General features: G+C 42.0%; 1 protein-coding gene across 2 annotated transcripts in view; it reads left to right on the top strand.

Moving 5' to 3' along the window:
• Nucleotides 1–26208, top strand: part of magi2a (membrane associated guanylate kinase, WW and PDZ domain containing 2a) — a 208423-nt gene that overhangs the window by 132099 nt on the left and 50116 nt on the right. Inside the window, exons 3-6 of one of the 2 annotated variants that reach the window (XM_080051175.1) lie at nucleotides 1786–1905; nucleotides 5095–5313; nucleotides 8374–8584; nucleotides 12150–12229. In XM_080051175.1, coding sequence (XP_079907301.1) covers nucleotides 1786–1905; nucleotides 5095–5313; nucleotides 8374–8584; nucleotides 12150–12229 — 630 coding nt within the window. Of the gene's footprint in view, nucleotides 1–1785; nucleotides 1906–5094; nucleotides 5314–6541; nucleotides 6596–8373; nucleotides 8585–12149; nucleotides 12230–26208 lie in introns of those variants that run through there. The other variant, XM_080051176.1, reaches the window with a different exon arrangement.

Genomic DNA, 26208 nt, shown 5'->3' with positions numbered 1-26208 from the left:
GCTCTGCCTGTGAAGAAGGCTAATCTGCCGGGTACACAAGCCCCCATGCAGACAGAACCAATCAAGAAAGTCTCCACTGGCGATGCGACGCAGACACACAAACAAACACGCACACACTTACAAATAACAGTGTTCCCAGCTGCTGATTTGTTCTTATTAGTTCTTACAAATTACTCAGTCAGCAGCTTTCAGTTTTAGCCATAAAGGTTGTCAACATAAAATCTTCTACTTGGAGGTCTGCAAAAGTTCACACAAGGTGTCACTTGATGATGCTTGACAAGTTGATTGCCCGAAACAAGTTAAATCTTCAATTATCTATCAACACAAACCACTTCAGCTGCTGCTGCTGCAAAAACAATGTTCTGGTTCTACTACTGAAGTTTCTATCAGACAAACTGATTGTCAAGCATTTCTCGGCTTTGGTTTCTCAATTTACGGACCAATTAATCAGCATATTAACGAGACGACTTCAGACCGGCTTGGCAAGCAGCCTAATGGCCTCATTTTAAATCATTTTCCATTCATTACATTGTTGGAGGAAGTTGAAATCGTATCTCTGGAATAGAGTTTTGATCAAATATTGTTAACTGTTCTCGAGTTCACAATTCCAGGTCTATACCATGGATTCAAAGTTGACATCAGACCACTTAGATGTTTTTGATGGATCTTCTGTTCATGATGAGTGTCTATTGATCACATCTCGTTTCTTCTGGATTTTGAATTTTGCAAAATAACCAGTAAAGAGAAATGTATGTGTGTTGATGAGTCTTTACAGGATCGGTATGCTATCACAGCAGTTTTTCCCCAGTTTGAACAATCATCCCATGTAATCCCTATCTCTGACAGCAGATGTTTTCGGACAACACTGTGTGCACCATTGTTAACTCTTAATATCACCCTCAACCTCCCCCAGTTATTCTTCAAACCTTGTGTAATGACGCAGGAGAAAATGTCACTTGGCTTTTCCACAGTCAAATCACCTCTCAACACCTACCAGGGATGATCATTGGCACAGTTGTCCCCCCTCCTGCTAACTTTAAAACACAGATGGATACTTTATATGCCCTTGTCAGGTCTCTAACAATTGTGTTTTACGGGGCTGCTCTTTTAAGTGTGAATAACCTTCGCTCAGATGTAAAAAAAAAAAAAACATTCAGCACCTCAGGGCTAGAGTGCCTGTCTGCCTGCCTGTGTGCTATCACAGCAGCCTGGATGGGTTTTAACAGGTCCTAATTAGTACACAGTGATGTGGAAGCATTTAGAAAGTCGTTTGTACCTCAGTTTAAACACCATCAATTCTCCGACTCACATTGTTTTAGGAAGGAGGCTGAGGTGATTGCAGGGTAAAACTATTTTCACCACTCATAGGTGGCAAGCAACTCAGTCAGCTAGCAGTACTGCGAGCTCCTGTCAGGGGAGTACTCGACACTGGGCCTGTCAGCTCCATGCAAATTGACTTGATTTCTCCTCTTGGTGTCCAAATTGCATCACTTAGCTCCTGAGATGGTACCTTGCTACTTCTCCACCCCCACAACCCCTGGTAGCACACTGTTCAAGTATTCACTCACAGCTGTGCAAAAAGGGCTTATAAGGAGGGCACTTCATGAACGCAGCTGGGTTCAGGGTCGGCCGTGTTCTCAGCACTGGTATGTTCTGATCTCGTTTAAAACACTGTCAAAGGATTCACTCGTTTGACTTAAAGTCGACTCGTTCGGGCAGTGATGACGGGGCGTTCAAAGCTCCGGCAGGCTCTAACTTCCTCTCTCTCTCTCTTATCTCCCACAGGCACGACCAGGCAGCCCAAGGAAGGAGAAGTCCCCGGGGTGGATTATAATTTCGTGACCATTGACCGGTTTATGGAATTGGAGAAAAGTGGAGCCCTGCTAGAGAGCGGAACATATGAAGGTAAAGGATTTTTTTTTAACACAAGTCATGCTCTTTGCGATTGCGGTCTGTCTGTCTGTACGCCTCTATGTGATATATTTCTAATTTCTTTTTATGGGCTTTGTATATGCTGTGATGTGGCAGCCCCTGCAGACACTTATCTCTGTGTGAGTGGCAGCGGTTTGAATGGATGGTGAGACGGCCTCATCACTCCACGTCCATCCACAACACTCACAAGTATACTGCCATCTATCTCTTTGGCTCTTTTTCTTTTCTTTTTTTTTTTTTAAACAAGAGTGTCATCAGTCAAGTAGGACACTTGACAGGAACCTTCTGTAAAGTCTGACTGAAGTGAAGCCCAGCACACATACTCACTCACACTCTCTCTGTCTCTCTCTCTCTCTTACACAGCAACACACACACACACACACACACACACACACACACACACACACACACATATTTTGGAGCATGCTGAATAAGATTTAAATTAAATCTAATTGGGGACGGTGGTTTTGGTCCCGAATTGAAGAGGTGTCCCCAATGAACTGATGTGTGTGCTGGTCAAAGTCCCCAATTTCAAGCTATGCAATAGCACAAACACACACACGCACACACACACACACACACACACACACACACACACACACACACGTATGCAGTGCCCTCAGTGCAGTGTTGGCTCTCTCTTGGCTCAGTTGTTGAGCCCGAGCTGCAGTGGCTCTCCAGTTGCCTAATCAGAACAAACAGACACTATCTATCTTCTCTCTCTCTCCTGTGGTCAGACAGGCCCCATGGCTCGGATTCTTTATTTTTTTTTCAAGCCACTCGAAAAAAAATCCTGGCCACCTCCACCATCTCTCAGGAGGACCCCCCTTTGCCATTATATAGATAACAGATAACAGCTAACTTTTTTCCCTCTCCCACCTCATTCCAGTCTATGCCGGCCTGCCTACCGCCACTGTGGAAAAGGAGAGAAAAAGAAAAAAAAATTGCAGATGGCCAATTTAACGGTCCGCTGCCTGAAGCAATGTAAGCTCTTAACAGTGATGAGAGCTGCCTGCCATGGGGAGAGGGACATAGAGTTTCTATGTCTATGCTTGGTCACTTGGCCATCATTTGGTGCTTTTATACATTTTAATATTTAATGGCCAATTAGATGTGAAAGAAAGGGAAATGGGGTGAGATTGAAAACTATGCTGTGGTGAGAGTCAGCTGGCTGTTAGAGCAGAAGAAAGGTTTGAGGTGTTGGAAATAAATTGGCAGTTTTCAGGTTCTGTTCCTGCTGTAACCCTTCCCTGTGATATTAGCTAAAATACAACATCAATTGAGGGAAGAGATGGAGGAAATGCTAGTTTGGTATATATTTTTTGTGTTTTTTTGATGACAGCCATCCTCAATGTTTGCCCTAATGATGATTTAGCAATGCTATGGGTTTGTGTTTTGGTTAAAACAACTTTTGTGCTTTCCTTCATTTTTGGTTGCAGCCTTCATGTTTTCCAGAACATGAACAAGATGTTTCAATAGGTCTTTAACAATGCCAACTAATATTTCTTAAAAAAACTCAATTTTAGATGTCCCCAAACCTGTCTGCTCGAGCCCATTGCATTAGAATGATCTCATCTTCTCCTCATGTCTGATATTTCTGCCAGGGACACTTGAGTATCTAATACAAAAACCTATAGTGAGAACTACTGCAGACCTAAACTGTGGTTGGTCTGAACTGATTCTGTGAAGATAATCTCTTCAGCATCCTTTCATGCTCCTGGATTTATAATAGCCCTCAGAGACAAGTAGGGTCTGCTCTCCTAAATCCTTAGACCTTTTTTACAAACCTGTGAGCAGTAGACCTTCATCCAGCTTGCAAAGGAACATGTCATTTGGTTTGATTTTGAGGGTTGTTTTTCAACCCATAAAAAAACAAAATATTTGCTCAGGTTTTGATTTATCTACTGCTGAGATTTCCGCTTGCCACAGCAGTACAGACTGTATATGTGACTGGAATTATCTTTGTTTTTGTTGAAGTATTGAAAAATGACATTCAAAAAAAGCTCAAAACTTAGATGCACCCTCCGGCATTTTCTAACTTATAGCAACAAAAATAGTTCACTAATATAAAATGCCTACAGTGACCCTCAAAGAAACTAACAAACACTAAACATGAAGTTATGAGATTTAGACAAAGACGGATGGAGATTTTCGGAGGTATTGGGTTGGGCTGCTGCCAGAAGACAAATGGAAGGATATAGTTTAATGTAAAACCAACATAGAAAAGATGGAAATGGGCTGTTGAGTCAGAGCCAAATGAAAAAACTACGGTTCCCAGAGGTGGGTAGTTGGCTCTCACCAGTGATAGAGAGGTTACTCAGTCCATGCCATGCAGAAACACACGGTTAGTGCATAAGTTATGACAGGCAGAGAAGATGCAAGAACTGGAAGCATGAGATATTCCCTGAATATGTTCAAGATGAAGTGTGTGTCTGTTTGCAAATATGCACCGCTGACCTGATTAGTGCTGTAATGTTGTAAGACATGATGCGTTCAGGAGCCCCGAGCTTGTGTGTTCATGGATCAACTGGCTTCAACATGGAACAGGATGTCTCCTCATCCTCCCTGTAGCTGGTACCATGGTCTTGTCACAAACCTCCTATGACTTCCTATTTAAAGTTCCCTCATCCTGACTATCTTTACTCTGTTGGCTTATTTTCTGTATTCTTGTTCTTCACTCTTTCCCTTCGTCTTGCTCCCCTTTCCCTTATGTACATTGAATATTGTATTAGGAAAATGTAAAGGAAAGGCAGATTTTATTTTTGAAATCCTATATGCCCTTGTGGGTTTGTCATAAGATGAGGTATTGACTTGTTACACTGTAGACACAAGGAAATGAATGTCTCTAAAAACTTGTCTCTCATTTGAGGCGGCTGTAGCAAAGCGGGTTGGGCAGTTAGCCACTGGGTTGCAGGGTCGGTGGTTCAATCCCCCGTCTCCCAGCCACATGTTGAAGTGTCCCCGGGCAAGACACTGAACCCCAAGTTCAAGCTTGCACCCTACGTGGTAGCTGCTGCAAACGGTGTATGAATGTGTGTGTGGGTGATTGGGTGAATGTGTACAAAACAATTTAAAGTGCCTGAAAAATAGGAAAAAGCGCAATATAAGAGGAGTCCATTTACCATTTACCATAACTCTTCCTCCCTTTCCCCTGTTCTGCAGAAAACTTTTACGGCACCCCGAAGCCTCCGGCCGAGCCCAGCGGTCTGCTGCTCAATGTAACGGAGCAGCTGTTGCCGGGCGCCAGACCCAGCTCCGAGGGCAAGAGGAAGAGGAACAAGTCGGTCAGCAACATGGAGAAGCCCGGCATGGAGACACCGGAGGAGGAGGAGGAGGAGGAGAGACCCATCGTCAACGGAAACGGTGTCGCCGTCACCCCAGGTCAGCATTCCCCCCCCCCCCCCCAACAACCAGCATCACAGGCACAGAGGCAGAGGTCGCTTGAACCGTAAGCCTCGTCATAACAGCTAAGGGTTTTTAAGGTCACTCTACAGTTGAGAGTACCAGTCGATAGTGTGTTGTTTTAGTCATAGCAACAGGCTCCTTTTTAGACTGGTCGCCTAGCAACAGATACAGAGACAAAGTTTAACAGATTGCTTTAACATGGATTTTATAGGAAAATTGTTTTATGGCCCATTAGCAGGTTTAATTGGTTACACAAATTTCATTATGACCCGTTATGTAAACTGTAAAGTATAGTTCACTTATGATTAAAAACGTCAGTGCTGTCGCTCTCTCATGATATCATTCATGAGGTAGCATCATCGAGCACTGTCTCTTTAGTCCAGAGAGCGCACACACACACACACACACAGACACACACACACACACACACACACACACACACACACAGACACACACACACACACACACACACACACATACACACACATACTGTCTATTGCCCTCCAATTCATCAACATCATGAAGGCTTTTTTGAAAATCACCGAGGACTGATTTATTAAATGATTCGTCCCACTTGTGAATCATTCCTGTCCAAACCACTCTTATCGTCACTCTACAAATTTTCAAAATACTGCTAAATGTGACGTCTAACAAAGCACGCAACAAGGCCGAATCTCTTGAGTTTGTTCCTATTCCAGATATTGAAAGGACATTTTTTTGTACACATATTTGCCTTCAACAATGTCATTCAGAAGGAGTTACTGACTAAGACATGTATGAACATAATATTTCATGCATACACACACACACACACGCACACACACACACATATACACACACAAATCCTTTGATTGCAACCCATTATCACATGACAAACGGCATCATAAAAGAGGGCTTTATGAGTTTGATTATTTGTGTGATTCCAAATCCAGAACCATGCTTCGGTCCTGTGACTTTCTAAGCTGCCTTTGAAGGCCTCAGGACAATCAAGTCTCTCACATTAGTCAGAACAGCATGAAAGTCCAGAGGGTTCTGACACCCAGTCAGTGCCAGCAGTTTACTTCTCTATATCGGCTAGAAGGCGCTATATAAGTCAAGTCCATTTACCATTTACCATTTATATTGTTGCTATTTTTATAGACGTATGTATAGTACAACCTTTAAGGAACTGTTATAGCCAGGTGTTGTTTTGGGAAAAGGACGTTTGGTCAAAGGATGAGATTTTGGTTGTCCTACTACGGCAAGGAGCTCAAAGAAGGTAGGACTCTTCATTTACGAGAGAAATGCATATTATCTACTGATATTCCGTTTTATGTATCCTGTTATATTAATATGGTAATACAACTTTTATTTATATGACATTTTTCTGAATGCTTAAAATGCTTAGCATCACAATAGGAAAGACACAGAGATAACATATGAACGACAAAGAAGGAGATACATATTATAAGTACTACTAGTATACTAGTATAAATAAATAAAACAAGTTATTTAAAGGCACATTGAAAATGAGATAAAAGCCCATTTATACAGTAAGAATATACATATGAAAAAGCCCTGGGGCCTTAAATCGAAGACACAATTACTACTGGTCTAGAGACTTTATGTAGGAATGACTGCTGGGGGAAAATCCCACTGTTCCATTATTATCTACATCTAGTCCAGTTGATGCAGACAGTGGACGTTAGCTCCTAAGACAAATTGCACACCCAGACAGGAAACATTGCTAACTGCTTCCTACTGTTTGTTGTGGAGTTTCTTGATAAGCGAGAGGCTGTGGATCTGTGCTGTGAGCCATGATTGGATGTTTCAAAGTGTGGCTGCATGCGAGTTTTGTCTCCGTGGATGGACTGTGTGTGTGTGTGTGGGACTGGCTGTCCAGGAGAGCTGGAAGGGTGGGGGGGGGGGGTGGGGGGTCGATAAGAGCACAGCAGGGTCTGTGATCTAAGCAGATAGCTTCCTCGTTTTTTTCCCCTCCCATAGATTATCTCTGAATCCCCTGCCCTCATTTGTCTCCCCTACCCCACTTCCCCCCTATAGGAAGCACACACACGTACAATCTCTCACCCTTTCGTCCATGCACACCATCGCTCTCTCTCTCTCTCTCTCTCTCGGTCTGTCTCTCTCTCTCTCTCTCTCTCTCTTGGTCTGTCTCTCTCTCTCTTTCTCTCTCTCCTAACACATTCACACACTGCCGGCCACAACTCAAACTGGGGCATCGCAGCCCAGCTCCCTTCAATCTCTATTGTCTCCTCTACTTTATTCCTCTTTCTGTCTTGTTAACCTCAATCATTCTGTCTCTCTCTCTCGCCTTTACCTCGCTCTCCTCCCCCCCGCCCCCTCCCCGTCCCGAGTAGCTGCTTCTACTCCTCAACCTTTTTTTTAAATCATTCTTTCCCTTTGTATCGGCCCCCACACCCTAACCCAGGGCTTTTCAATCAATCTCTTGAAAAGTCCGGGGTTGGTGTGTCTCCCTCCTTCTTAACTTCACCTCTGAGATGCACAGATCCACTATTTTTTAGTCCAATTTCGATTCCAATATCTGGGTTTTGTATATCAGATATATCAGATGTATACTGATACTGTCTGATATCATAATTATTATACATTTCTTTGTTGGTGGTGATGTGTGTAAGGTAAGGAAGGCTTAAGCAACACAGAAATTCTAATTTAAAGAGCAACAAATATAGACAAATGCATTTTGGTTTATCTGAACTGCTTTGAACGGTTTGAAGAGCATCAGAACTCAACTTTTGATTTGCTAAATTCTAATATACATGTGTGCTATATCACATAGCTATGGTCTGAAATTAAACATTTCTTTCATAGTTTATTTATATGTATATATTTTTAAATGTATTTCTTTTAAACTCGGAGTTCGATATCCGATGCGTAGAATGCAGCCATATCGGACCCCATACCGATATTGGATCGGCCCCATCCCTACCTTTCACTTTCTTTCATCCCCCTTTCTCCTGCCTGCCTATGTGAAAATGTTGTACACTGACTCATCCTGTACTGTTGTCACCTTTATAGAGTCCAGCGAACATGAAGACAAGAGCACAGACGCCTCGGGGGACGTGGCTCCCCAGAACAGCCCGGCGGAGGCTTCCACAGAGGAGCCCAAAGACCAGGGACTGTCACCCAAAATGACAGTGCCCAAACTGGAGGAAAACGACGAGCTGGGGATCCTGCCAGACAACTGGGAGATGGCCTACACGGAGAAAGGAGAGGTCTACTTCATAGAGTAAGTGTCATGTTTAAATATACTGGAATCAACAGGACTGTCATATCTATGTACAGTATATCTAAACTGGATATTTTTGGCACTCCTGTGTGTTTATGAAACTTTGCCGAAATAATTCTGTAAGTACAGCTTTGAGAGACTATTCAATAAGTGCAGTGTGTAATATCTGAATATTGAGTGGCATCTAGTGGGGAAAGTTCTAGAATGCAAATCTTCCTAGGTAACCCCGCCGCTTTCGAATAACAAGCTACAGTGGCTTTCAAGGACAAGAATAGTGATAATACATTATTTAAAACACACTTATGAATATTATATTCCATTTCTACCAAGTCTGTTCTGAAATAATGCCAATTAATTCTACACACTGCATCTTTAATTGATTTTTATGGTGATTTATAACTTTATAAATCTTATATGGTGAAGTTGTTAGCAGATAGTTGCCTTGTTATGTCAATGTTAGCATCCATTTTAAGTTACTGTATTTTTCTATCATGTTTCTGAATATGTATTTCACTTTTAGCTTTGTTTTGTTTTTCTGGGTAGAAATATGTGTCTGTTGTGCTGCTAAATGTTCCATTATGTTGATGCCTTTTTTTTAAGGGGCCCCTGTGGAGTTTACTTGCAAATGAACAAAGTGTCTGTTTACATTTAGTTTTTGACTCGACAAAAGACATTGTGAGAGATCTAACAAATGTGTTGATTGCATTTGATTAGAAGCCAAGTATTTCGAATATATTTGGAAACCGCATTGTTAACATAGTAGCACTCGTCATCTTCCCTGCCTTTACTGATGTATTCATGAACAAACGTTTAAAAAAAACTGTAAAAACATACAGCCAATGTGAATTTTCACAGCATGTTCTAGTCGTCGCAAGGAAGATTCCCCCTCCAGTGAGTTTGTATTTTAATTCTCCCAAAACTAAATTAAATTGAGCCTAAATGAGTAGTAGATTAGAGTTAGGTTACATCTTAATTTACTTCTATATATTCCCCACAGAAACACACACACCTGAACAAACACACCCACACATACACACACACACACACACACACACACACACACACACACACACACACACAACCACACACACAAAGACCATAATTGATGCTTTGTGGTTTAATGAGATTTGGAGGTCCCCAGAAATGCCTTACTAAACTGAACTCTGTTATACAAGTTTAATTCATTGGAGTTGTTAGCTTTTTAACAGCTTCAGTAAAAACCGTGGAGGTGATTCTTTCTTACAAGCACAATAATGGACTCGCTGTGCGTTTAATTTTTTATTGTACTGGTCGCTAGGGAACTGTTTGTGCATTTGGACATGCGTTATTGTATGTATAGCATCAACTAATGTAGCCATAAGCAAAGACATAGAAAACGAGTCTGCTTTTATAAAAGGTTTTATTGCATAAATACATCATTTCAGTCATTAGGGCTAACATTATCCATAGCAGTGATTATATGATGTTTATGGGTTATGATTATGGTAAACAAATGGGGGCCCAACGTAGCTAACAAGATGCCACTTTACAGAGCCTAGGATGTGTATTAACATGGATTTATTTTTTCAGTGCACACACACACAGTACGGAGATGCAGTGGATCGTGAGATAGAGATATTCACTGATTTTAACAAAAAAAGGGATCTTGCCAACTAACATTCTCCAGAATCACTGACTCCACCTTTTATATTCCCTTCACTGCCTCCTATCAAGCACGTTACACAGCTAATGCCAGTTAGCCCACTGAAATTGTAGCTTCAAGTTTTTGCATCTGGGGTCTATGTGATGTGGTGCCAAAGTGAACGGGGTTGCAGAAAGGACGCTTCCCTTTTGATTGCATTCCATAGCAGATCAATTCGTTTACCTGCCGCCCCTATAAAGTGAAGCAGCCAAGGGGTGGAATGGTGGGAGTTGGAATGAGAATAAAGTGATAGTGATTGAAAAATAGTAGGGGCTGAAAATGAAGAGGTGAGGGGGAGGACAAGAAAGAGAGAGGGAGTAGCACTAGATGTTTCTACTATAAATAGTAATGGATGGCACTAGAAGAGACGAGGGAAGAGCGAAGGAAAGGGTGGAATGCCTTTGAAACACAGTGGGAAGTGGGGCTGATGGAATAGAAGGTCAAAGGTTTAAGTTTTCTCTCATCCACTGACATATTCCAACACCATGGTGCCACCACGAGGTTGACATTTTCAGTTTGGATTCGAAATGTTTTGACAAATATTGGATGGAGTACCATGAAATGTAATCCAGTCAGTCCTGTTCCAGTCGGGGTGAACTGTAATAACTTTTGGTGATCCCCTTAACTTACCACAGAGCAACAGCATTAAGTCAAAAAAATTGAAATTCTCCTATAAATATTTGGTTTATGAATGCTGAAGGGAATTGTCTTTAGCTTGCATAATAGCATTGTCATTGTGACCGTATTAGCAACTCACCCAGAACCAAATAGCAGCCCAGAAAAAGCTAGCAACTAGCTGGTGTAGAATTTTTTTAACAGCTATTAAAGCAGCTGAACATACATATATTGACCACTGGAGATGATGGATACCAAAACAGATCTTATAATCTTAATAATAATTAATAATTGATTTTAATACGGAAAAGAACTTCAAAATAAAAGCTAGCTTTGCTCCATATCTGCCGGATGCATCAAGCTGTTTGCCATCACCCTCGCACCATCCATGACAACTTCATAAAGTGATAAAATGTTGTTTTCCAGCTTGTTCTTCTGCTTCCAACCAGCCCAAAAAAAACTACATAACTATTGCAGCTTATGAAATCTTTATAGATTCATATTTTATATATGACTTTTATGCTTTCCTATATTCTACATTCTCTTTAATGTGTTCCTTTGGGGAAATACGCTCACAGTTGAAAGAATCGAAAAAGAACCAAGATACAAAGGGAGGCCTCTTTTACTGCATCCTCTTCCTTCATCTTCTCACCTCGGTTTTTTCTCTTACTGTAGTCACTTTGCGCACACACACACACACACACACACACACACACACACACACACACACACACACACCCACACACACAGGGAGGCCATTGTGGGCTCAGGAGCTTCAGACAAGCGGTGGAGATGCATCGAGTTTCCCCTGGCGCACACCATTGTATGTGATCTAGCTCCAGTTCTCTCTGCCTTAAAGGCTCTGGTGGACCAGTGTGCCAAGCTCACAGCTGTTCCCCTCAGTCACCCGCTCTCTATCCCCCCATTTGTGTGCCCTTTCTCCTCCTCCTCCTCCCCCGTGTGTCTCTGCCTGCTAAGTAAGCAAATTAAAAGTATCGATTGGCATTTTGTAAAAGCGTCTATCTCGTCACCTCATTCCAAGAGAGCAGGCAGGCAGGCAGGCACACGAGAAGGAGTCTGATATTTTTTCTCTTTGAAAATGATTCTCCGGCCGAATTAATCCACCCAACCTCCTTCGCTGTTTGTGCCAAGTCTCCTCTCTCTCTCTCTCTTGCCATCTATCACACACACTCACTCTCTCACACTCTCTCTCACACTCACTCTCTCTCTCTCTCTCTCTCTCTCTCTCTCTGCTGTCTCTCTCCACAGCCACAACACCAAGACAACATCGTGGCTGGACCCGCGGCTAGCCAAGAAGGCAAAGCCGCCAGAGGAATGCAAAGAGGATGGTGAGTACTGCGTGTCTTTCCTTTTATCTCATATTTTTTCTTCTTCTTTTCTTCTGATCTTTTCACTCCGCGTATGTGTCCTCTCATTATTTTCTATAGTACAACTTCCTCCGACAGCACTCTAATAAGATTGCCTTTTAATATCTGAACAAGATGCGTGGCGAGATGATTTCATTTTTGTTTTTCGCAAGACTGTTTGCCGACGTAGGATATTTTTTTGAGTTGTGTGGTTATATTCTTTGTGCGTGTGTGTGTGTGTGGGGGGGTGGGGGGTGACATGTTTGTCTGTGGGTGAAGCTCAGGTCCACATAAATACTGGGGGTTACAAAGACTTCTTTATTCTCAGCTGAAAAAGAGAGAGAGAGATGTGGAGTGTCCTTCACCCGCCCACACACAGACACACACACACACACACACACACACACACACACACACTCAGACACGCGGCAAACACACACCAAAAAGAAAGGGTGTATGTCAATGCAGCGTTCACCTTCCCTCTCCTCTGTACCCCATTTGTCTTTTCTTTATGAGTGGGACCGAGAAATTGATTTATCGCCTGAGTTATAGACAGTCTGGGGCTAGTGTGGAGCTCAGTAGAAAGGACTGGAGATAGACAGACACAGCAAATGAGAAATGACAGTTGTTGTTTTGAGTGTGTGTGGGTGTTTTGGTGTATGTTCATGGCTAAGGACGGGGGGCGTTTGAGTGTTTCTGGTAAACACGTAACCAACACGGATAGAGTTTCTCTAAAAATACATTTGGCTCTCAGACACACACAGAGAGAGTGAGAGAGAGAGACACACACACAGACACACACACACACACACACACACACACACACACACACACTTCCAGATAGAGAGACGGACAAACAAGTGCTCTTCGAGGTCAAGCAATTACTCTCAACCTTGCCTGTGACCTGTCAGGTGTGTGTGGGACTGTAGGACAGACACTGCAACAAAATGTCACAATATATATATATATATTATAGTGTTTCCCCCAGAAAATGGCTTAGTCAAGGTGGTCACTGCCCTGGGTCATTGGAGGCGCCGCGGCGAAAATTTGGGGGGTATTTTGCTCAAAGATGCCAATGCGCAGTAAAGAAATAAACTGTTAATTTCAATACAACAGACACTGACCTTACAGTTGTGCAATTTTGTTTGCTATGTGCAGGTACAAATTATGTGCAAACATGCAGACAGTACAAAGCACAATTAAAGAAAACCTCTACTGTTTTGGTGCAATACTATACAGACACACTAAATACAAATAATGGACCATACACTCAACATGTGTATGCACATAAAAGTGAAAATTCAACTTTAAAGTTCCTTTTTGGATGGGGGGCTGTTGTGCGATTATTGTGGACAATAGGCCTATTGTGATGCGACAGCCTATAATTCATTAATGGTTGTTTTTAGCCTACTTGCTTGATTTCTTTTTAAATACAGAGTTTATTGGTCGTTTTCTAACATGTATTTCCAAATTTAAAACGTAAAAATAAAGCAGCATTGAAAATTCAGAAAATAAATCTTCTTGGCCTACACTAGCAGGCTGTTTGAAAAATAACTCAATAGTTGAAATAATAAATACAATGTGTTTTCCCCTTAAAATGACTAAATACATTTCTCCAAAGGTCAAAGACAGTAACAGTGTGGCACTTCTGTAAACACTTACTGAAACTTGGCTGGACCATCACTCTCATGCATTCATCAAACTTTTCTCTGCGCTGTCTGAGCTGAGATAGGTTGTGTTGCCCACGGTGATGTGGAGTCTTAAACTGTTCTAGCTTTGCAGAGCACTTCTTTCTGTTCAGCTAAATATCCCCATAGAACTGCACCGCGTTTATTATCGCCACCAGTTAAATGTCGGTTTGCTTCTGCTCGTTTAACTCTCCCGCGTGCATGCCGTAGTCGCGCGGTGCAGTACGGTCGCGCGCACAAAGCCGTGGACACAGCAGCTGATAGAGAAACGCTTGGAGACATGCTTTTTACCGCAAATCGCGGCCTTTCGCGCAGTTATGACCATGTATAAGTACACATCGCGCTTGCTAGTACATTAATTGTGCAGCACTTAAAAAAAATAAAAAAAATAAATAATTTTTTTATTTTTATTTTTTGGGGGGGTGGTTGGTAGTCAAGGCGGGGGGCTGGCGTTGCTAAGGCGGCCGCCTTAGCTATAAAGCGCTGGGGGAAACACTGTATATATATATATATATTTCTTTTATTTTTATTTTTTTATTATTGTCACGGATAAACACAATAAATAATTTTAGCTTCCTTTCAAAACTAAATTGATTATGTCTGATTTTCCTCATAAATAAAAATCATGAAAAATGTCCATCACAACTTCCCAAAATCAAGGGTTATGCAAATCAAACTTCATCTGTAGTCCAACCAACACTCTCAAACCAAAAAAAACATTCAATATCCAATAGTATCGAAAACACCATGATCATGAAAACGCAGGGCTAATCACAAACCCTGTCATCCTCAGCTGTTCTTTGCGTTTAGTGCTAATTAGCAAATGTTAGCATGCTGACATCTGCCTCTTGGCAAATGCGATTCATCAAGGTGTTGTAGATTACTTTCATGTCAATCAACAAATCAATTCACCTACTCACGGCATTGATGAGTACAGGAAGGTATATGTCAAATTCTAAAAATACACAACTTCACAAGACAGCGTACTTGGTAATATCTGAATCTCCTCTACACGTTTGCTACATTGAGCAGGGGGGGGGATGCGAAGAGGTATCTGCAGATAGTATTTGACTGCAGGAAAATGGAGTGAGACTACGAGAGCAATGGTACCTGAATGTCTGAAAACATTTGCTGTGTGTGTGTGTGTGTGTGTGTGTGTGTGTGTGTGTGTGTGTGTGTGTGTGTGTGTGTGTGTGTGTGTGTGTGTGTGTGTGTGTGTGTGTGTGTGTGTGTGTGTGTGTGTGTGTGTGTGTGTGTGTGTGTGTGTGTGTGTGTGTGTGTGTGTGTGTGTGTGTGTGTGTGTGTGTGTGTGTGTGTGTGTGTGTGTGTGTGTGTGTGTGGCATTAAACATGGGGACTGCTTCCTGTTGACACGTTGCCTGTCTTGTCCTTCCAAAACAATTACCTTCCCCTATCTTGAGTTCTTATTCTGAAGACTTTCTTGTCTAGTCGCTGATTCTCCCCATTTCCCCTCTCATTGGACATTAAAGGGAGAGAGACATTGCCAAGATGATGAAATGACATAGACACAAAGACAGAGAGAGAGAGACCTCTGAGGAATTGACTGAAAATGAGATTGCGCTTTTATCTTCAGCACTTTTCCAATCCTATTTATCCACAGAGGGACGGCGCTCCACGAGAGGAGATGTGCAGATATTTGTGAGGATTTGGTAGTATTGATCTGGTTGGGTTGACTAATCCGCTTAGTCCCCTAGCTGGAGGGAGAGTAGTTGCTGCTTAATGGTGGCTGCAGCAGGTCTGTTGAGTGAGTGTACACATGAGTGGCATTGCTTATTGGCCCAACGTTGGATCAAGTAGTCCATCCAATTCTGTCTAAGTTCGTGTCTATAGGGAAACAAATGATTCTGTGAAGTGTGAGGGCCCCCAATCTGCCTTTGTTATGTCTCTGCCTTTTGTCTTAAGTTGCAGCAAAAATAAAGAATCACGTTGTTTTTCTATTGTTGATGAGACTGCAGTGTCCACCGCTTTGGTTCGGACTGAAATATCTCAAGTTTGGTGCACACATTCATGTTCCTAGTAAAAACCATTTGTAATTGGCGATCCCTAAACTTATCCATCATGAAGTTGAGGAACAAGATTTCTTGTTCTTATACTAGAAATGTTAGCGGTTAGCTTTTTCGGCTGTGGCTAAGCTGATAGGGTCTTTTGTCCATTCGATTGCATGGTTGGTGGTTCTATCCTCCTGTCACATAGAAGTGTCCCTTGGCAAGGCACTGAACCCCAAATGTATCCCGATGGTAAGCTTGCACTCTGCATGGTATGAGTATGAATGTGTGTGAATGAGTGAATGAGGCAAAAACAATGTAAATGGACTCCACTTATATAGCACTGTTTTTTCACAGACCCAACAAGCTTTACAGTGATTTATACACATTGATAGTAGCAGCTACCACGCAGGGGGCAAGCTAACTACTGGGAGCAATTACAGGATAAAGTGTCTTGCCCAGGGACACTTCCACATGTGGCGGGGAGACGGGGGATCGAACCACCGACCCTGCACTCCAGTGGATGACCGCCCGACCCGCTTCGCTACAGCCGCCCAATGTAAAGCACTTTGAGCCTGAGAAAGTCAGTGAAAAAGCACGATATACTGTAGGTGGAGTCCATTTACCATTTAGTCTTCCTGTCATGCAGTGTGATCTCCTCTGTATTTACCCATTAGTTCAGTATGTGCTTCTTTTGGACCGTCAGCACTTAAAAGTACGTTCCTAGTTTTAAAGGGTTTGCGTATTGTTCCCTTTCGGAAACATCCACAGCACCGGTATATAGCACCAGCCTTACTCGGGGGAGGCTGAGTTCAGTTCGGCTGGAGAGAAAAGCTGCCTCTGTAAATTTGGTATTGATTGGTTGGACGAAAGGCTAGGTGTGTGTGTGTGTGTGTGTGTGTGTTTCCGTGTTTTGGACCTGAGCCACGCTCTGATAAATGCTAACAGGATTGCAGGGGTGGAGTCTGTGAGCTGTGACTGGGACAAGAGGCAGGAGAGAGCTACAGTATTAAGTGGGTTAGGGAGTGAAGAGGGAAAACACACACAGACGCACAATACAGACCAAGTCAAAAGTGCTATAGTCATTAGATGTCTTTTGGGGGCAATGAGGAAGCGTTTTCCAGATCTCAGCAATTAACTTTGTGTGTGCTAGTGTTATTGGATGGATGGATGGATGGATGGATGGATGGATGGATGGATGGATGGATAGATAGATAGATAGATAGATAGATAGATAGATAGATAGATAGATAGATAGATAGATAGATAGATAGATAGATAGATAGATAGATAGATAGATAGATAGATAGATAGATGGCAATGAATGCTCAAACAGACCATACATCGTAAGGGATAGATAGATAGATAGATAGATAGATAGATAGATAGATAGATAGATAGATAGATAGATAGATAGATAGATGGCAACGACTGCTCAAACAGGCCATACATTGTAAAGTAAAGTAAATTCACAACAACTTAATGGCAGCACTTGAGTAAAAGTCTTCTTCACCGCTGGTAAAGGCAACTTGTTCTCTCTCATGTTCTAACGTCAGTCGCAAACGCATACAAGAGGATTCTGTCACAGTATACCAGAGAAATGTGTGTTTGGTGTATGTAGCGCGCTCATTGCTTGGTGCATGTTCAAAGGGTTAGCGCCAGTGAAGACGCAGCCGTTGGCATCACAGACGCCTTGCAGTTACATAAGTCACTCTGTATTTCTACCACCATATTTTCTCACATCCTCTCTCTCTTTTACCGTCATATCCAACCCCTCCCTCCTGTCCTTCTGTCTCTCCTTTTTTGTTTGCGGTAGACGAAAAGAACTAGGACAGGCTTTTTTTTTTACAGAAAACTGGCTGTTTGCTATTTGTTCCTCCCCACTCTCACCCTCCTTAAAAGTTTTTTTTTTCTCTCTCTCTTTCTTTCCTGCCAAATATTTGTTGGCTGGGGAAAATTCAAACCCTGAGCGAGCCTGTACTCGGTTCTTTACTTATTCAGCAGGTATAGTGAGTATCCCCCCCCCCCCCTCCTTGATGAGTGAATTACAATCAGACCAAACTGTCAGATGTTTCTCCGTCACTCTTTCAACACATTTCATCAGATGACAGCAGCGTCCTATCCTAGCAGAAATCAGACACACACACACTACACCGTATGCACTTGAACGGAGACACTGGGAGGGATTTGAAGATTGCTCAGGTTTTTTAAGGATTCTAATCACATTCGAGGGCCCCTTCAGTCTTTCTCGTGTGTGTGTGTGTGTGTGTGTGTGTGTGTGTGTGTGTGTGTGTGTGTGTGTGTGTGTGTGTGTGTGTGTGTGTGTGTGTGTGTGTGTGTGTGTGTGTGTGTGTGTGTGTGTGTGTGTGTGTGTGTGTGTGTGTGTGTGTGTGTGTGTGTGTGTGTGTGTGTGTGTGTGTGTGTGTGTGTGTGTGTGTGTGTGTGTGTGTGTGTGTGTCCCAGTCCCAGCAGACGGCACTTCACCGGACCAAGAAGTGTAATTACATTCTGGTCATGTGTGTGTGGAGCAGCTTCACGGGCAAAGAGACAAAGTTATTATCGTCTCTCTCACACAGGCCAGCGTTTGGGCTCACTGTCCCTTCTTGTCCTCTTTGCAGTGGGAATACCGGGAGCTCGCCTTTCACTCGCCTTTCTTCTCTCATTTCTGAAGTTAAAAAAAGATGTCCTCCTGAGTGTGTGTGTTTTTTGGAGTTTTCCTCGGGATGCTTCATCACTTGTGTCCAGATTGATGCTACAGGGTGGTAGGATGGCCTAGAGGAAAGGGGGCCAACTAGTCACCACAAGGTCGATGGTTTGATGTAAAACTAGTGGTGGCTGGTATTACATCTACAGTGCCCACCATCTCTACCATTGTGTCCTTGTGCTAGACACTTAACCCCCAAACTGCTCCAGGGGCGCTGTACCATCGCTGACCCTGCGCTCTGACCCCCCTCCGAAGTGTGGTAACTTGAGAGAGGATAGGCGAAAAGATGAATTTCAATGTGCCTTATGTACATTGACTAATAAAGATAACTTAACTTAACGAAGCAAAGTTCCTCCTCTGTTGTCCTTATAAGGCCAGTCAGTGGGACCTTAGAGAGGGATGTTTATGATGAGTGCACACTCTTTCCACCGTGTGTGTGTGTGTGTGTGTGTGTGTGCTTGTGTTTGCAGTCCTACAGGTGAGTTATTATAGTGGGAAGAGGGACGCATCGCCCTCCCTCACCTTGAGACTCCTGCGGCAGTCGCAAGCGGAGTCGCGGGTAGGGACAGGCGGAGCTGTCTGCAGTATGATTGATGGGTGTATTTGGAGAACATCCCCACCAGAGCATGCCTGAGGCCTGGAGATTGGGAGGAGGATTTCTAAAGACTCTGTTGTGGCAGGTGTGTGTGTGTGTGTGTGTGTGTGTGTGTGTATGTGTGTGTGTGCGTGTGTGTGTTCGTACGCTGAATTAGCTGTCAGAGTGAGTATCCGGCGCACTGTATTTTTTGACTGCAACCAAGCAAACTGATAAACTAAGTAAAGTTGAGCAATAAATCCATATAAAATCATAATCATGATTAATAGTTGATTTGAGATTTGTCTTGGTAAATTTAGTTACATTTTAGTAAAAGTTGTAAATATTCAGTTTTTCTTCAGTTTAAGTTCAAAACCCAAGAGTGAATTTAACTAACACATACAAATGAAATGGGTGACATGTTCCTTCATTGCCACAAACATGGCCACCGTAGTTTATAGCCACACACACCGTCCTGCTGTTGATACTCACTATAGCACCAAATATGTATTAATCCATGGCTAAAAATAGTCCCTAACAAATGTACTCCTGGTTGAGTAATGTTTGCTATAAACTACGGTGCCAAGGCGTTTTAGGAAATTACTGAGCCTTTTTTTTCAAATGAAATTATATTATATTTATATTCATGAACTGTGTTAATGATTTACAACTTCAGTGGGAATGAAGAAGCTTGGTGCTAAATGCCACAGACAGGCTGGGGAAATTGCAAAGTGTGGATAGATGGACTAAGGCATTGTTATTAATTATTTTCATATGTCATATTATACTGTTTATATAAGTATTCAAATATTTCCATCCAACATTCCCAAACAAAGCTGCAAATATTCACCTCTGAGAAGCTGAATCTTTTTTGTATTGAAGCTCATAGAGGAATTACACCATAAATTATAAACGTGCTTGATAATTCAGGTGATTTTTAATTATTATGTCTTATTAAATAATCAACCATCCAATGGTGTTATATTCTAGAAAAATGACTGCACAATTACAATTACTGCACATACACTTTGTGATAGAAGATTCCATCCATATTTTGCAAGGCAGTTTCACGTTAAGAAATGTAAAAAAAATAATAATAATTTGTATTTTTTTTCGATTTGTTAACTGCTCCAATAGTTTACCAACATGTCAGACTTCTTTTCATTTTATTCGTCAGTATATTTTTGGACTCTTATTGAGTAAGAAATGTATTGAATTTAATTAACCTTATCACATAATATGATATAATCAGTATCATTCAGAAGGCAAGCTACTTTACCACTACTCCACATTATGATCATATTAAATCTCATGAAAAGGGTCTCATACAAGTAGCACTTTTCTCTGCTCCCCTCCTGACCTCACAGTGATGAGGACACGGTTAAATATAGTTGTGGAAATTAAGAAGAAAAAGAAGAAAATGTTGTGTTTTTATTTGCAGCTGGAAGTGTTTTTCACACAGCGCTTGCCAAATAAAGCAGAACTTTTGGAGGCCAAAGCAAAAGAGGACAGAGGGGGAAAAAAAAGGTGCCAGGTCACGGTTGGGTACGTCTCCTTCTGTCCCTGGAATGTCCTGATAAGCCACAAGCTTGTGACTCTCGTTTTAGAACCCAATTTTTATTTTTGGAGCTTAACTATTGTCTCCTCTCTCAGACAGAGAAGACCGGGACTTTTGCAGTAGAGGTGATGTAAGGACACACATTTCTATCCACAACACGGGTGCATTTAAAAAAAAGTAAAAAGAAAGTTGTGGAGAAAACAGTAGCTCATTGAAATGGAGGAAGAGGAAAACACTGGCAGCAAGTGACGCAATTAACTGATTTGCTTTCCCAAGTCATGGCTTCTGCATTGACTATTCATAGACCATCTGACGAGCCTTGATGTGAAAAATATGACATAATAAATCTGCACTGCATCCATCTATGTCAAACCCTGTCCCAGATAATTAGCCATATGATTAATAACTGACAGCCATTGGTATGATGGAGCATATGCACTCACTGAGCATGTTTACCTCATGTACCACCAGAGATGGTAAGAAGGCAAGCAGAAGTTAGAAGTCTTCATAAGTAAACTATTAGTGCGTCCCAGTCTCCAAATGTCCTTTCAAAGTTCTGTTAATAAGTTGTTCTTGCTCTTGTTTTTTTACAGACAGTAGCTCCAGTGCACATGCCTTATATATACATATTTAATGTATATGGTTATACAATATCTGCATTCCCCCATTTAGGTTGCAGCAAATTTAACATGGATGTTTCTCTATGATCGCTAGTAATTAAGTTAGATAAAATGTGCCACTTTGTGCAGAAGAATTATGATGCAAGTTGACACTGCGTGGCTGCTTACATTTGATTTTCTTATAATATTGCATCAGATACTGTATGTCTCAAATTGTGTTATCCTACAGTCTGTTGCAGATATAGTGACCGAGACCTTATTGGGATATGCCATGAATGTGTAAGATCGCTGCAAGTGTTGCATCATGGTTCCCAATTAAAAGTGCCCCATGGAGTTTTTACTTGTAAACAAACACGCGCTCCTTTTGTTGATGTTTGACAAATGTAGTGAATGCATTTGCGTCCTTGTAAAACATTTGCAATGCAGAATGATCCTAAACCAATTTTTTTTTTATATATCCATGTCTACTTGCTAGCACTCCCCTTCTTCATATGTCAGTGTACACTTTATATCTGTGCAATAGTGTGAATCCATTGACAGGTTTGGACATTGTCTTACCAGTGTGCAAAAACATGTGTGTCCGTTATGCACAAAGCCAATCAAAACTCTCAGCATTCTCTTTGTTGTTGTGGATCACACCTCTTGATCACAGTTGCAGAGTCCGCTATTTTATAGTTTTTTGATTGTAGAGGATGGACTAGATTAACTTTATTATATGCTATATGATGTGTTTAACATGGATGTATAAATATAGGTTCACAGAGGTTGCCTCTTTCGGGCTTGTTTTTTTTATAGGCCCTGATTGCTTGTTTTTATTGTGAGATCTGGCAACACTGCTCTTGATGAGGGGCACACCATTAATCAGGAGCCCAGTCGCACTCGCCTCCACACACACACACACACACACACACACACATACACACACAAGATAATCAGCCTCTGTCCCTTAAACAACCTTTCATTCTCTGCCCCACTCCCACCTCTAGTGAAACAGAAGAAGTTCATTCTCAAGGCTCAGGCAGCAACATCTGATAGCGCCAGTTAGCTTCCCAACCAAGGCACACAGTGTTCTTTTCTTTAAAACTCTGTTGATTGTGCATTTTAATTTCAGGATAGCATGCACACACACTGGAAAATGTCTCTCTTGTTAAAGGTGCTCCGAGGAACTTTCCGTTTGTGTTCATTCTTGCACCCCCTTTGGACAAAAGCTGTAGTGTTTACTACGCCAGCTGTTTTTCTTTGGTGAGCGTACCCATGACTAAGGCATTAAGAAAAAATATATCAAAAAATAGCATTATTTGCCGTAACATCTAATTTATGATCATCATAGTTAAAAATGAGACTGTTCCAGAAATTTTCAAAAGTTCCTTGTAGCAGCTTTAACCAGAGAGGGAGCAGGAGATGTGAGTTTGTGAATTATAGGCCGTACTGGACTGTTTATCAGTATTATGTCTGATTCACAATCTGTAATTTGAGCTCTGTTAATATGCTACACATGGCTGATGAGAAAAGGAAGTAATAGGGTTGAGAATACAGAGATAGAAGATTCAAAACAAAGCACTTTGCTGTGTTTACTTTCTGCTGTAGGGGTTGTTACATCTACCAACAGAAGTTCAGCTAAGGTTTTTATTTTCACCTGTAAAATTGTTCCACCGATCTTTCACGATGGACCAGGAACCCTTATCCCAAAAATAAATGGCTTTATTTTTTACTGCAAACGCCGCAATTCATCACTTTGAACACGGTGGGAATTGAATTCACAGGTGGTCTGAGTGTATTAGTGTTAGAGTTAAACCAAGCGGGCTGCTGCAGGTTCTTTCCCTGCCACAGAAACACATACAGTATAGGGCTACTGCCTGCATTTAATATACCTTTATCTCCTTTGGTGAGGTCCTCTGGCTTTGTCTTCATAAAGGTACCATACGGCTCACAAATAATAAAATATGACAAATGACTAATACGTTTGATATATTAAGGTACAGGCCTCATCTTCCAAAAGCCCTTTTTTTCTATTTAGTTCTTTGTGGTTTAGATGTTTGAGGTTCGACGACTTTTACAAAAAAAAAACGGGCTCTGCAGTATATAGGTGTAATATCATTTGCACCACTGCCCTCCACAGCAGAAAACCATTTATTTGTTCAGAAGCCCATCTATACATTGTATATCTCACTGGAGTGTGCTGCCCAAGTGTGTGTGTTCAAAATCAGTGCTCCCCAAAAAATACCACCTTCGTTTTTTGTGCACCGTATTGACCGGTAGAAACTTTCATTAATCAATTGAGGGGAAGTTTTTCACTGTAAAGGCACTCGCTTGAAAGCCTGCTACATTGAAAGGTGGAATGATAAATGAAGCCAGGTGCAGTGTCCAGTAGGTAAAGACATTAATTCTCTAGGCTCAAGGTGCTGAAAACGATTTGATTCAGGCTCAGTTTGCTCCTCAAAAGTAGTAGAAGAAAAAGAAAAACTAATGAAAAAGTGGAAACAGAACATGGTTTTATCCCTAAGGTGTCGGTTAGGATGTGTGGTTTGCCACCCGGCTCCTGCACACCAAATATGAACAAGCGGAATAAAAAATGCACACAGTCGTGAGCATGAAACTTCTTTTTAAAAAAAATCTGTTCTGTAAGACTGAGTGAGATGAGAGGACATATACTTTAGGGAGGAAGAGGTAGACATGGAAACATAAGAGTGAAAAAGGGGAAATAAGGTGACGAAGAGAGAGAGAGAGAGAGAGAGATTGCTGGGGGGAAAGAATATGGTGGAAAGATGCCAGTATGCCTCCTGCTGGTGGTAAGTGGCCCTCCGCCTGTGACTGGATGGAAGGATGGATATTGCGGCCTTGCTAGAAATCGCAAAGCATTTTACCCAATCGCTCCGGGGGCTCCATCATCAGAGAGCTTCCTACCTGAAAATTTCACACCAGCTTGACATTTTCCTACCTGGACACATTCGGCATGGCAGTGATAAGCAGTGCTAGCTTTGTATGGCATACACACACACACACACACACACACACACACACACACATGCACACACACACTTTCACACTCTCTATCCTTGTCCCAAGGAGTTAGCACACTCCACCTCATTGCAAGTCGCTGACAGAAAGGTTATAGACGGCACTCAGCGGAGTGAACAAACAGCGAGCAGGCAGAGACAATCCCCCTAAGTTCAGCATTTATCAGCACACTGCTCAGAGAAAGTGACAGCATTTCTGTGTGTGTGTGTGTGTGTGTGTGTATGTGTGTGCGCGTGTGTGTGTGTGTGTGTGTGTGTGTGTGTGTGTGTGTGTGTGTGTGTGTGTGTACCTTAAAGCAAGGCTGTAACTTGCTGCTGAAAACGTTTCCATAAAGTTAAGACATAATTGAGGTTAACTGCAAATCATCTTTTGAATTTTTTTATTGGAAACATATTATACATCATTGTCACTGACTTTCAAGACTCTTTTCTACTTGTGCTACTGTTGCCCAATGTTTCAGCATGTAGCATCTAATTTACACTTTAAACAATTACATCAAAAGTGATATTTTCCCATTTTAAGTGTGTATCTTATCTTAACAGAGACGCTGAAAACAGAAGAGGAAACTGATAGCCGGTACAAAAGTTCAAAAATGTGCTAAACAACACTTCTAACTCTCACTCACTGACAGACAGCGATGGTGGTCAGGATTTTTTTCCTTTTTCTAGGAGATTCTAGGCCAGCTGTTCTAGTAACTTGTCTTATTGTAAGCTAAACTAATCATCTCCTGGCTTTAGCTCTCTAAACTCAAACACACACACACACACACACACACACACACACACACACACACAAACACACAGTGGGATATCAATCTTCTTACGTAACTCAAAAAGCGGAAGGCTTATTTCTTTCCTCAAAATATTGCCCTCTTTTTTTTTAGATAATCTAGTTTGATTGTTTGCAATCACTGTGATAATCTGACGGCCTTATGTTTCTTCCTCATATGACCTTTTTTGCAACGTCATGCCGATTTAAGGGGGACCATGTTATAGTAACCATCAGAAAACTCCCTGTAGTATTGTGTGTATTTTGGTTTTTCGAGTCCACCTCCCATTTCTCCCTGCTCTTGAAACCGTAGAAATGTCTGGCTTCCTGCAGCTCCTCCTTTGGACGTTCTTAATAGGAACGCTTTTCATTGGAGGACTACTGAGATACACGACAGGCCTTTGATCTCATGCATTCCTGTAAGTGTGTGTGTGTGTGTGTGTGTGTGTGTGTGTGTGTGTGTGTGTGTGTGTGTGTGTGTGTGTGTGTGTGTGTGTGTGTGTGTGTGTGTGTGTGTGTGTGTGTGTGTAATCCACCCCAGTGAGCTTAGCTCTTAAAAACATATTTTACAGTGTGTGTGTGTGTGTGTGCATACGTGTGTTGGTGCCCAGTAAAGGTGAGAACATGAAACACTCTCTTTCATATTTAATGAGTGGAGATGGGGCTAAGGAATGTTGCAGTGTTCACTGGAGATATTCCCCTGGGCTGTCAACCCGCTCACAGCACTCTGTTATATCACTCACAACCGTCTGTGTGTGTGTGTGTGTGTGTGTGTGTGTTTGTTTTGTGTGGCGAGTAAGTTTGCATTTAAAGTGGGTGTTCTGGGCAAAAAATAGTGTGTCCTACTGAAAGTTTAATAGTTTGTTTTGAAGGGATTGGGGGCAGCCAGGGGTTCAGAGAAGCATATGACACACATACACACACACACACACACACACACACACACACACACACACACACACACACACACACACACACACACACACACACATACACAGACACACGTGCCCGAGCATTGCACCAGCA

Source organism: Ammodytes marinus (genome assembly GCF_949987685.1).
Source record: "Ammodytes marinus genome assembly, chromosome: 22".
Taxonomy (NCBI): domain Eukaryota; kingdom Metazoa; phylum Chordata; class Actinopteri; order Uranoscopiformes; family Ammodytidae; genus Ammodytes; species Ammodytes marinus.
Note: the sequence above shows the minus strand (reverse complement) of the source record. Positions and strands in the feature narration are given on the sequence as shown.